The following is a 14,531-nucleotide window of genomic DNA, read 5'->3' on the forward strand; positions in this document are numbered from 1 at the left end:
AGAGCGGCTTCCGGCTCATTTGATTCAGTCTCGTGCCAGATTTTGGCGAGACAATACGTCCTGAGGATGCCTCGTGTAGAGGCGAAACACGTGTCGAATTGTTTTAAAAACAAATAATGGCGGAATTAACACTAAAGAAAACTTAAATAATTTGTATAAGTAAGAAATAATCAAATTTATAAATATAATTTATGGTATGTTGGATGCTCCTACTCACTTAGATTTTACGAAGTATCTTAACTATATCAAGTCAGAATATGTTATGTTACTTAAGATAATTAATTTATGAAGGTAGAAGTATCATAGAATACATTCATAAATACTAGTCAAATATTTTGAAAACTGTTTTTTTTTATTATTTTTTATGGGAAAGGAGCCGTTTTTCTTGTTTGCTAGAATGAATCATTTGGGGTTTTTATTGAATTTATATTGGCTTACGATTAACAAAGAATAATATTAAAAAATAATAATCGCTACTAATATTATGTTTGTTTGTAACGCTTTTACGACAGATCCACGGAACCGATTTTAATGAAATTTAGTACAACGATAGACTAGAGCCTGGGAAGGACATAAAGGACTTCCTCGAAATAAGATTCACATAAAGTTTTTCTTAAATAAAAAGGAAAAAATATTTTACAGGATCCAACACTGGGAGGTAACGTGTTAATTGAAATGGCTAATGGTGACGGTATATGTATGTACATTTTTGATTTATGCTGAAATTATCTTCTTTAATGAACTTTCAAAAATTTTTACAATATAAAAATGATAATAATATCTTAGATTAAGGATTGCTCTCTGATGCGACCCAACTAGATACCGCAGGCGCAGTCGCGAAGTGCGGCAACTAATCTACGCCTAAGTGGGCGTACTCGAGCCAGTCTCGAACAATGTGTGACGTTGACGTGCCATATGTTCTGTTAAACTTTGCGAAATAATTGAAAATAAATTTGTTGCGTAGTAAAATTTTGTATAAATAATACCTACTACAAGAAATAAGAAAGACATCATATATTTTGTATTTTATTAATTTCAATGTAAAATAACACGAACCGTAAGTTAAAATTTGAAAGATGCCACGCACACAAGCATCTTATAGTTAAAAAAGCAATTTTTCAAACCAATCCTTAATCTAAGAATAATACAATGTGTGACTCAATTGCTGAATAAGTTTATTTCTCTACTTTTACAGGCTTTGGGTTATTATATCCCTCGTGAAAATTCTTGAGGTAGTTCCAAGGTGATTCTAATTTGTACCGTCTATACTCCTGGGCATACTCCACTGGCTCGTATACTATCTTCTTAAGCTCATCATCATAACGAACCTCGATATAACCAGTCAACGGAAAATCTTTCCTCAAGGGATGACCAGTAAACCCATAATCCGTGAGAATTCTTCTCAAATCCGGATGATTAAAAAAAATTATTCCAAACATGTCGTAGATTTCTCTCTCCATCCAATTGCAACTTTTCCAAAGGGAATAAGCTGACTCAAGTGGGGTTAGTTCATCTGTGTAAGACAACACCCTTATCCTACTGGAAAATCTCAAACTTAATAGGGAATACATGACCTGGAATCTAAATTCTCTACTGGGAACGTCTAGGGCTGTTGCAGCAGGGCACTGATTGAAGCATGCATGGTGATGGAGTTTCATGAAACTGAGGACCGGGTAGAGGCCTTCTGGTGCTGTAAGTATTTCTAATTCATCCGTATGTTGCATTTGAATCTTTTGTACAAACTTTGGCATGCAAGCAGCAACGTATAAACCGAACTCGTAGAGTTGTTGTCGTTCTTCATTCTCATGTCTTCTAAGAACTCGACTCTCATATTCGATTGGTTTCAAACAAAATGGATTACTAGTTTGCACCTTAGTTTTATCTTCTTCTTTATTATAAACCCTGTAATTTGTATGTATTTTACTTTTGTATTGTATAACTAAACTACGTAATAAATTATTATATTTATTCATTGTGTAAAAACACAGAGAAATGACAATTAACTATTGACGTTTTCAAATTGTTTCATTCTGTGATTTGCATTTGTTGCCAATAACATTAAAGTCATATAGTTTATTGAGGTTTTACTATGATTAATGATAATAATTTGAATTATAATAGTTATAAAATTATCTGGAAGGGTGGAAGTGCTCAGTCAAATAGAATGGACAAAGTTAGCCGGACAATAAGGCTTAGATCTATAGAGCGCACTCAAACTTTGCTCAGAATTTCCTCACGTAAAACATAACTAATAATTGTAAGCTTAGTATAATCTTTTATTTCCTTTTTTAGTCATTTGACAGCTCAAAATTACACTGAGCTTAAACTAAGACACATCACGGGCTAGTAAAAAAATAAGGACTCCGTGTCACCTTACATGACAGTTTTGCACCAAAACAAGCCGATTAACGGCCATTATGAGAATTGTCATCGTGTGTGACAGATCAGATTGCGTCTCAATAAAATATTTAAAAAATACCGTCGTGCGCTTGCTAATATCACAGCGCGGAGTCCTTCTTTTTTTAACTCATCCGTGAGAGACATATGTAATCTTTTTTTCTTTGAGATAACTAAAACGTTTCCCTAGTTAAAACTGTTTAACTTGGCTTAGGTCCATCTTAAAATTAACAAAGGAAACCTTAAAATTAGATCAAATTTATATTAATGTAACTGTTGATATAAGAATATACATATTTGTATAGTACAGTTAACTATCGATAGAAATTATGGATTGATTACAACCCTTATATAATTGGTTTACTATATTGGCAGCTCTGCTATTACATGATTCGGTGATTGTGTTGGTATCAAGGTTTAGTACGCGTTTCGTATAAGCGAAATTTATCATCATTTTCTATGGCGCTCTCGTCTTTTGAACGTAGTGTTTAAATTCTCTTAGCTAAGACAGCCGGATATAAAAGTCAAGTTCGCGTTCTATCACAATCAGCAAAGTTTTGTATATGTAAAGTCTGAGCAAAGTCTAAATTTACTCTTTAGATCTCAGCCTAAGGGTCCTTGAATCGAGACCTAGAGCGAGCACTAGGGTAGGACAAAACCACCACAAGACGCTAGTGGTTGCGTCGATGAAATTGGAACTGCGTAGACGAGGTGTGGAGTACATTAGGCAGGAATAAGAAAGAAGTGTAAGAAAAGGGTTCTACTTTAATTATTGGACCACAATTATGTGCTATCTTCTTGCAGCTCCCCAACAGGTGGCAATGCAGCATATAGACTTCTGTCTGAAGACTAGCATATGTATTTATTGGTTCGTAAACATTTCTTTTGGTATTCACCATATTTCAGCTCCTTACTTGGTTAGCTACTCTATATCGGTTAATCCATCCCTATAAAAATTGATATATTTGAACACAGAGAACGTATTTGCTGTGGTATTATAGCAGGACGTCGTTTGCCAGGGTCAGTTAATACATAAATAATTAATTATTCAATGAAACATGGTAAAGATCTTTTTAAAGTGAAACTTTTATTACATCGTCTCAAACTTATTCGTCTGTGTGTTGCATGTCGCGTGATGGTCGGGCGGCGCCTATAGTTCGCAGCAGCTGACCGTGTAGTGTATAGACTATTACTCATTTGTGCCAGTGTTCCACGCTATTTTGTTTGTTTTTGTCAGTGTTTAATGTAAATGATGTTTGTCAGTGATCTGATGAAATGATAGATATTCCAAAAATTTTTAGTTAAATGTCTATAATGTGGAAAAAAGTTTCACTTTTACCGTGGTTTCATAAAACCACACAATCATTTTTTATCGTTTAATATCGATTGCTTGAGGATGACATGGTTATGTATTTTTATCTTCCTCTCTATCTTTCATTCTATTCTATCTCCTTTCCTGCAGATAAATAAATGTATCTTCTTTTTGATTTAATAGATGATTTAATTAGAAATGTATAGTTTTCATACTTTTCCTTATACTTGTAGTATAAGGAAAAGTATGAAATATATGAATACGGTATTATAATAAAATAATAATAATAATAATAATAAACTTTATTGGCAACATATTTACACTGCTAAAATAGGTCATAGTTTATAATATAATAACTTTAACAAATTATTACTCTGTGGTATTCATTACTTGAAAATTTTATAGTTCTAGGAAATACCCTATAAATTTTGATTCCCTTGAGAATGTCCAAATATACGTTTTTGTGGAATAAACAGCCGTATCTTTCGAGAGACTGTAGACTTAAGTATATCGTTTTAATTTCAATTCGATACATCCATGTGTTCCAAAGATAAACAACGGTCTTGACAGACAGACGTCCAGACAGACAACAAGGTCATCCTAAAAGGATTCCTTTTTTACTTTATGAGGTACAGAACCCTAAAAATATTCAAAATGGCGGAGATATGACTTAGCTTCCTCACTTTTGCAGTCGGTTGAATAATAATAATAATATTGACACACTTTGACACAAATTATCTTATTCAAATGATTTGAGTTTTCTTTAGTGTTAATTCCGCCAATATTTGTATTTAAGTAATTTGAAAATCTGACACGAGACATCTCAGTCTCGAATCAGATTTAGAATTGTTTAAAGACAAATATTGGCAGAATTAATACTAAAGAAATCTGAAATCATTTGGATAATTATGGGTTTCCGCAAAGCAACAAAGTACTACAATAAATGTTCACAAATTATCTTGCTCCAAACTAGGCATAGTCTGTACTATGGGTACAAGACAACGATATATTTAATACAATATACTTACTTAAACATACATCAATACACATAGGTAAACATCCATGACTCGGAAACAAACATCGATATTCATCTTAATATAAATGATTGCACCTACCGGGATTCGAATCTGGGACCTCTAGCGTAGTAGTCAGGGTCACTAACAATTCGGCTATATTTTTTTTTTATGGAATAGGAGGACAAACGAGCGTACGGGTCACCTGGTGTTAAGTGATCACTGCCGCCCACGTTCTCATGCAACACCAGAGGAATCACAAGAGCGTTGCCGGCCTTTAAATATGGGTCGACATAACCCATAAGTTTTGAAGAGTTCTCTCAATTACTCATAGATTCCAATACCAGATCTATTCATCGATGTTATGTTTTTAAAGTGGTAACCCTCACTTCTAGGATAAATTCACAAAAAAAATTGCAAAACTAAATTTTATGAACGATGCGGGACTCGAATCCAGAAACTCCGGCGTTCCGTGCCGGTGCTCTAACCAACTGAGCCAACTGTTCGAGTAACGCATCTGTATAAAATCTTGTTTGCTTTGTTCAACTCTCAGGTTGTGGCTTCATCTACAGGATCTACTTTAAAGTTGATAACCTGCTCTACCCCAATACCCGCATATTAGGAAATTGACTTGAGATGTCGCTCTTGTAAATCTAAACTATATGTTATGTTTTTAAAGTGATAACCTTCACTTCTAGGATTTATACACACCATTCACCAGTTTTGTATTCTTTTATATCCAATTCATGTAAAGCATCAGCCATTGAATGAGCAGGTTGTAAGAAACAAGGTTCTCCACTAAGAGGGAGTTTTCAAACAGAACTTTCGACATATGTCCCACACGAATTTCGCTCCGCATTCGAATCCACATATGCGTATATATTTTGGAAATATCCGAATACTTTCTAACATATTTGTTGTGTAACTTTGTTTTGAAGAAATTCACGAAGATTGGAAATATTTATTTGTTTCAATTTGTGGCCTTAACTTTGAGGTATTTGAATGTATTAAATAAAATAAAAATAAAACTTTGTTTTTAAATTAAGATTTCTTTTCAACAAAAACAAAATTTAAAAAAGCAAGTAAATGACATTTTAAGTGAACAGGATTAATATTTTTTTTATGTTAAATCTCATTAGGTATCTCTTTTGTTTAAATGTAATGTAATTTTGTAAATAATTTAGTTCTAAGACGTCTAATTTTGTATTTCATTCCACTTTTTGTCTGTACATATTACTTTAATTAATGTTAATCTTTTTTATTCATCATGTATTAGATTTGAGTAACAATAAATTTGACCTGTGGACAACGGTGTGGGTTCTCACTAGAAATTAATTAAATATCTACTGGACTTTGAAATTGTTAAATGTATTGTGTGAACTGTTTGTTGTCCCTAAGAAAAAAAAAAGTAATTCTGATCTCTTTGAAGGGAATCATGGCTTTGCTCGTAGTGGCGTCTTGGGATAGGTCATTACCTTTCCTCAGATACTTTTTTCATGACAATAAGGGACGAGATGAGCAGGACGTTCAGCTGGTGGTAAGTGATACGCCCTGCCCATTACAATGCTATGTCGCTTCTATGTATGTTGTTTCCAAGGCGATATATAAATCAATCCAATTTATTTACTTAAATCTAATAAATGACACTCACAATTTTTTTAAATTATACTATTAACCATGTACTACCAGTTTGGAAAAGGTTGAGCTTTACTGAGAAGAAGTAGCAAGAAACTCATTGCCACCCTTTTAAATCAATCTTTACAGTACATCGTTTTAACAATTTATTTTCATTTTAATATATATAAACATGATGCAACAAAAATACTCAAACGAGAAATACTCAATGAAGTTACATAAGTAATTAAAAAAAATGTAAAGTAATAAAAAGACTACCTATAACATAAAAACACGAATAACCTTCAAAAAATCCATTCTGTTTGTGATTTCACTGGTTGTAGCAGAACGTGGGCGGCGGTGATCACTTAACATTAGATGAAAAGGTACCCGAAGTATGGCCAGTATAAACCGACACATTAATGAGTACTATTTCCTAACGAAACTCATTTTTTTTTTTTATGGAATAGGAGGGCAAAAGAGCGTACGGGTCATCTGTTGTTAAGAGATCACCGCCGCCCACAGTCTCTTGCAACACCAGAGTAACAACAGGAGCGTAGCCGGCCTTTAAGGAAGGTGTACGCGCTTTTTTTGAAGGTACCCATGTCGTATCGTCCCGGAAACACCGCACAAGGAAGCTCATTCCACAGCTTTGTAATACGTGGAAGAAAGCTCCTTGAAAACCGTACTGTGGAGGACTCCCACACATCCAGATGGTGAGGATGATATCGTAACTTGTGGCGTGTCGTGCGAAGGTGGAATTCGGCGGCACACTCCCCGTGATAAATGCGGTAGAAGACACACAATGAAGCGACGTCTCTACGCAACGCCAAGTGATCCAGCCCTTCATAGAGCACTGGGTCCGCGAGAATTCGAGCTGCTCTGCGTTGCACGTGGTCCAGAGATGACAGCAATACTCCATGTGTGGCCGGACCTGCGCTTTGTAGAGCGCTAGTATGTGGGCCGGCTTGAAGTATTGCCGTGCTCTATTAATGACGCCCAGTTTCTTTGAAGCCAATTTGGCTTTGCCTTCCAGATGACCACGAAATTGGCAATCGCTCGAGATTTCGAGACCCAGTATTCCGGTACTAGGCGAGGCTTTGAGGGAAGTGTTGTCGAAGAGCGGTGATACGACAAATGGGGTTTTTTAGTGGTAAACGCTTGTATTTTATTATTACAATACAAAATATTAAATCCTTAAGATGATCTAGGTCTGCGAGATATATCTTAAAAGTTCACTCTGCAGATGCTGTAAGTACAATGTTATGAGCTCATATGAAACTGTTACGAGTTCCCGAACTCAAAAATATATTATTCCAGATCGCTCGAACATCGCTATACATCATTCTCGTTCAATATAAAGTTGCCTTTAAGAGATTTTCTCAAATTTATCTTAAAATTAAGAATCTATCAATGCTTTACGCTATTCTGCCGACAAACTACTTACGTAGTTTGGCAGATAGTACTTATGAAATTTGTAATATCTACTTGAATCTATATATATAAAAGAGAATGTATGTTTGTATGTTCCCTAATAACTCCTTAACTTTTCCACCGATCTCAATGAAATTCTTTGTAATAGATTCGTTGTAGCTCAAGGAAGATTTACATTTATAATTTATTAGCTGACCCGGCAAACGTTGTTTTGCCATTTATATTATTTTTAGAAGTAGACCGTTTGTTGGACATTGCTTTATTTTTCTAAAATAAACGTAGCCTAAGTTACTCCTTATTACATCAGCTACCTACCAATAAAATTCGCCGGATTAGACGGAACAAACAGACAGACAGGCAGACAGACAAAAATTGTAAAAAAAAATATTTTAGTGCATATACGGTACGTATATGTATTCATAATATACATTTAGTAAAAAACGGTTATTTCAATATTACAAACATACACTCCAATTTTATTTCAATATATAGATAATTCACACAATATTTTTATAAATTATAGCATATATGTTATTCTGGTATGTAAGCTATATTATTGCAAAGTTTCATCAAAATTAATTCAGTAGTCTTTGCGTTAAAGAAGTTCAAACATCCAGACATACAAACTTTCACATTTTTAATATTAATAAGATTCACACAATATTTTTATAAATTATAGCCTATATGTTATTCTGGTGTGTAAGCTATATTATTGCAAAGTTTCATCAAAATTCATTCAGTAGTCTTTGCGTTAAAGAAGTTCAAACATACTTCCAGACATAGAGTCACAACCGGGGTGCCGACCCCATATAATGATAAAAAAAGATTTTTAATTAGTTACGATTACCTTAAAAATACTTTTACGAGACTGGTTTCAGAGTATGCGATCTTGCCAAAATCGATTTAAATACAAAAACATGATTCGAATCAATAAATGCCAATACTTCCTGAATTATAATCATTTCTTAAACCGCAACATTAAAAGATTGTTGATGCTTTTATTTCCACAAATAAAATTTGAAAAACAAAATTTTATGAACGATGCGGGATTTGAACCCACGACCTCCAGACTGTAAGGTAAGATCCTCTTGATGAAGCCACAACCTTAGAGTTGAACAAAGCAAACACAATTTTTATAACGAGTACCGCTCGAACGGTTCATGGTTCCTTCGGGATTTGTGAAAAACTGAAATTCACGTCGATGAGCTATAACTATACAGATGAAATAAAATTTGAAAACAAAATTTTATGAACGATGCGGGATTCAAACCCACGACCTCCGGCGTTCCGTACCGGTGCTCTAACCAATTGAATGAAGCCACAACCTGAAAGTTGAACAAAGCAAACAGAATTTTATAACGAGGCGGTACTCGAACGGTTAGCTCAGTTGGTTAGCGACACGGAACGCCGGAGGTCGTGCGTTAGAATCCCGCATCGTTCATAAAATTTTATTTGTGTATTAACCTACTAACTGTATAGTTATAGCTAATCGACGTGAATTTCAGTTTTTCACAAATCCCGAGGGATTCATGAATATTACCGGGATAAAATGTAGCCTATTTCCTTTACCAAACTCTTCGCTATCGCTGTACCAACATTCACCGAAATCGGTTCAGAAGCTCTGTCGTAAAAGCGTAACCAACAAACTTACATTCACATTTATAACATTAGTAGGGATCGGTAACATCATAAATACCATTAAAATCCGCTTTGCGAAACTTTACCTTAACATTCACAAAATATTCCCGTATTTATAAGTGCATTTGAAATAGTCCTAAAGTAGTAGGTTAATACTAAAGTAGGGAACGTAACAAAGTAGGATACGCATTAAGAATTATCTCTGGCAACCACGACCACCGCAATAGTTCCATATGAAAACGTGGCCATTTATCTTGTACACTCATACATAAAACAAAGCCGGGCCACTTGATTCAATGTTTCCCAGCGACTCCAGATTGTGCGCCTCTACCGCAACTTCCGGTTTCCGGTGAGACTGCGCCTGTGCGGCAGCGTCCAACTTTCCGGAGATGACGACTGCCTTGTCACTCATGATTAAATCTCGATTTAACTACGAAAATTATAAACGTTTGTATTTGTTATGTTCTTTAATTGATGCACGTTTAATTCATTCAAATTCATTACTAATTTCATTTTTCTGCCATAAGTTAAGAAAATAATTTTAATAAGTCTTCGAGCAAATGTACAAGATTCAGTGTTCATTTCCATAGAAACAAACTTAATCAATAAGCCTTTTTATATTAAAACAGTGCTATTATAAAAGTGAATTTCGTTGCTGTCTTGCAAGTTTAAGTTTCGACTAATGCGTAACGCAAACATAATGGACCCAATTAAGCGACTTGATTGCGGAAACAGGAGCCCCTTTACCATACCATGCATATACCATTTCACATCTATACCATACACATATTATACCATACCTATACCATAATGCATAACTAACATTTGGCCTGTTGCGAAACGATAGCGAACTGAGGTCAATTTAATTACTCATGCAGTGTGACTGTGGCTATTGTGTGCCGAGATTTTTAAGTACGTACAATCAAAACCGTAATAATATAAACTTACCAAAACAAAGACACTCCTTTTGGTAGGTCTCTAGCGCTGATTATTTTTGTAGATAAAGCATACTGTGGTATCTTAAAGCGACCGCACTTTGAACACAAATATCTGGATTCTAGAACATATTAGTTAAAGTCAAGAACATCAGTTTCAATGTACTACTGATAGGAACAGCTTTGATTTTGGTTGGATATCTCGAACATATAATATCATTCGAAACTAAATCTATAACCCTATCTAAATTTACTACGGTAAAAGAAACTCATAGTTTGCTTGGGTTGAATATGGACTAATGGTGAAACTGATTGATTTTATAAACAAAATTAATAAAACAGATGTGTATCACATTATACAAATTAAGCCAAAACAAACAGGGGCTATTTCAACACAATGCTTTGACTTACCAATAATAAACAATAGTAATTCATATAAAATATCATTAAATTTAATTCTTGATAATGTTCTATATGTTCATAAGGACATTAAGGAATTTGCTAGAAACTGTGACAATCATAATGTTAATATGAGGAACAAACATAAACTTGTAACATATATACTTGTTAAGTAAATAAATTTTGTTTAAAGTCTTTTATTGGGCGATGTATATGCTTTTACAACATGATCCCAGAAAATGTTGGTACATTTTCTGGGATCATGTTCACAAATATGTACAAATGTGTTACGAAATTTAAAAGAATTAAAAAAAACGTTTGTGTTTGAAAGGTTATATAAAACATAAATTATATATTTAATGATACCACAGGCTGGGAATGAAGCGGACACCCTCAGGCTCTTAAATTATAAATGTTTATTGTACGATATTACTTTGTTATCCATATTTTAAGAAACAAACCCGCTGATTATCTTACGGTCGTTCGTCTCAGATCTGAGACAGACGATTTTGAATGGGTGATAGTTGTTGACGTTCAAAAAATATAATTTTGAATAAAAATATTTGAATTTGAATTTAAATAATTCACAGAATTAAATACAGACCTAAAATATTTTAGTGAAAAGAATTTGAAAGATTACTTAAACAGAACTTTGAGAGGCATTACTCTTCCAATTTAGGGTTAGCCTTAAAAATTCACGATGAGATTAAAATAAACGAAAGGTGAGTGAGGTGCTTCAAAACTTGGGTAAATCTTTAATTCCAGCCACAAAAAGCCGGTCGAAAGCCTGGCACTTAAACAACGCAAGTATAATTTACAAGTATTAATATTGCACGCTAGGAGAGGATTTGGCACGATCCCATACGTTAAATGTAACAAGAGTAAAACCCATGTAGTATAATGGCTATAAGGAATTTACTTATTGTTGGAAACTTTAATAATATGTACAGTTTGTTTTGGGGAAGATACTTTTCATGTTTTGTTTGTACTTTTAAAAACATGCTTATTTTAAATGCTTTTTTTATGACAATAAGGGACGAGATGAGCAGGACGTTCAGCTGTCGGTAATTGATACGCCCTGTCAATGTTGTGCCGCTCTGGATTCTAGAAAATCCCAAAACATCTGATCAACACTACAATTGCACTCGTCTCCTTAAGACATACGATGTTAAGATTCGTTTGCCCAGTAATTTCTCTAGCTGCGGCGCCCTTCAGACCGAAACACAGTAATGCTTACACATTAGTGCGCTTACACATTAATGCTTGCAAATAGGCGCCGTTGTGGTACCCATAACCTATCCGGCATCCTGTGTAAAGGAGGTACCACTGGTAAAAAAGATAATAATAATCATTATAAAAGCTGTATCCCATTTTTTGTTTTCAAATTTTTGTGTTTAAACGTTTCATTTCGTGGGTAGGTTGCCTAATGAAAGATTAAAATGATCGGAAAACGAATTATCTGATATCGCCTTGAAATTAAATGAAATGAAATTTGTTTATTTGCATCATTTGTGGTTACATAGTCGTTACACAGCACAATTCGATTAATCAAATTCAAATATTTTTATTCAAAATTAATATGAATTCACTGATTGAAACTCAAAAATCTACGACCTATTCGAAAATTTATGGCTCAGACCTGAGAAGAACGGGAAGAAATTAAAATTTAATATATGATTTTAAACTTTATCATCGCGGAAATTTATTAATATAGTAATTATTATGACGGATACCCACGTATCATAAAGTTTAAAGTTTCAAGATTATTATGGAAAAGGAGTACAAACGAGCGCACGGGTCATGTGATGTTAAGTGATCACTGCCCACATTCTCTTGCAACACCAGAGGAATCACAAGAGCGTTGCAAGCCTTTTAGAAGAAATTACGCAGCTTAGGCAACTTTTTAATCCTTGTCCCTATCCTATTCTTATTCTGGTCTACTTAACTTAATCTTCCTCTTACAAGCCGATAAAATCGATTATCGTCGAATGAGGATGACAAAAGGAACTCTATAAAATTTTAATTATTCATTCAACGCAGTTGTAATAGTCTGTGATTGAGAAATCATTGTAACGTCATATTAATAATAATAATAATATTGACACACTTCTTACACAAATTATCTTGCCCCAAGTTAAGCATATAGCCTTTGTTATGGGTTGCAAGACAATGATATATTTAATACAATATACTTACTTAAACATACATAAATTCATATAAACATACATATAATCATACATAAATACATTTAAATATCCATGACTCGGAAACAAACATCCATATTCATCATATAAATGCTTGCACCTACCGGGATACGAACCCGGGACCTCTAGCTTTGTAGGTAGGATCGCTAACCACTCGGCTATACAGGTCGTCTATATTGAATTGTAAGAATTACAGACTTAGACTAAGACTTAGGGTATTTACCAGCGGCATCCTGTGCGAAGAAGGCTTCATACCGGCTAGAGTATATTTGGTACTTACCTACCAACTGCGCCTTTTTCTGACGTGAAGCAGTAATGTGTAGCATTACTGTGTTTCAGTCTGATGAGCGCCGTAGCAAGTGAAATTACTGGGCAGATGAGACTTAACATCTTATGTCTAAAAGTGACGAGCGCAGCTCGTCTCGTCCCTTATTATCATAAGAAAAAAAAATACTCTCAGAATAATTAATAATACGTTTCACCACTTTGTAAAGACAAAAAGTTACTCCTTGTACAAATATTCTTTGATATTAGTGTCAATGCAAACAAATGGAAAATGGAAACAGGACATTTTTAATTTAGACGTCACATTGCTTTTGTGTCCAAGTGTCAAGTGCTGTATTTTTAAACAAGATATCTTATATTAAGGATTTGTCTCCGCTGCGCTCCAACTAGTTACCGTACTAACCTGTGGTACTAACTAAGAACAATAGCTTTTTGATTACGGCAACTATTAGATGCTTGTGTGCATGGCATTTTGACACTCAATGGCATCTTTAAAATTTTCGTGTTATTTTACATTGAAATTAATAAAATACAAAATACTTACTGATGATAATTATGTAATCCTAGTATAGTATTATTTTTACAAAGTATTACTACGCAACCCGGCAGTTTAGTTTCAATTATTAGCAAAGTTTAAAAGTATTAGTTGCCCCACTTTGCGACTACTCCTGCGGTATCTAGTTAGACCAATCCTTAATTTAAGCAATCAATACATAAAAAATGGTTAAAGAACTTTATTCTCATTAAGAACAGAACATATTGACTAACATGAGAAAACAATATAAACATTAGGTATCTTATTCATAGTACTGCGAGTATATACAAAACAAAGTGGGTAGAAATGAAAAAACCGCGTAAACATTATGGTCAACACATGCATTAAGAGCTACTAGATACGGCATGGCACGTCGGGGTAAGTATAGTTTGATATAACTTTTTTTTTTATTTTTTTTTGAATGACACTAATTACGTGTTTGTATTTTATGTCATGTAGAAGAGTAGGGATAGCATTTAAAGTAGATATGTATAGTAAATGTATATGTATGTTTCGGTAAGTTTTGAATTTATTTTTATAGTTGCGTATGTTATTAGTATTAAATTATAATGTTGTTATTAGTATTATAGTATTGTACACATATTAATTAATAATATATGTAGGTTTACATCTAATATAGTGGAAGTACTAAAATTAAGTTGTAAATAACATTGAGTACTTATATTTAATAATTTTAGTAATTTTATGATACGATATTTTTTTCAGATATAAAACTTTATTTTATCTTGCACTGATCATTACAGA

The 14,531-nt window shown here is 33.8% G+C and overlaps 1 protein-coding gene across 1 annotated transcript; it reads right to left on the minus strand.

Annotated features, from left to right (window-relative positions):
* Positions 1-1,158: 1,158 nt before the first annotated feature.
* LOC126966344 (NADH dehydrogenase [ubiquinone] iron-sulfur protein 3, mitochondrial-like) lies at positions 1,159-1,982 on the minus strand. The gene has a single exon (XM_050810342.1). It carries the CDS (start codon positions 1,971-1,973, stop codon positions 1,176-1,178), a length of 798 nt encoding a protein of 265 aa, XP_050666299.1. The 5' UTR covers positions 1,974-1,982; the 3' UTR covers positions 1,159-1,175.
* Positions 1,983-14,531: the final 12,549 nt, after the last annotated feature.

Source organism: Leptidea sinapis, chromosome 10, assembly GCF_905404315.1.
Source record: "Leptidea sinapis chromosome 10, ilLepSina1.1, whole genome shotgun sequence".
NCBI lineage: Eukaryota > Metazoa > Arthropoda > Insecta > Lepidoptera > Pieridae > Leptidea > Leptidea sinapis.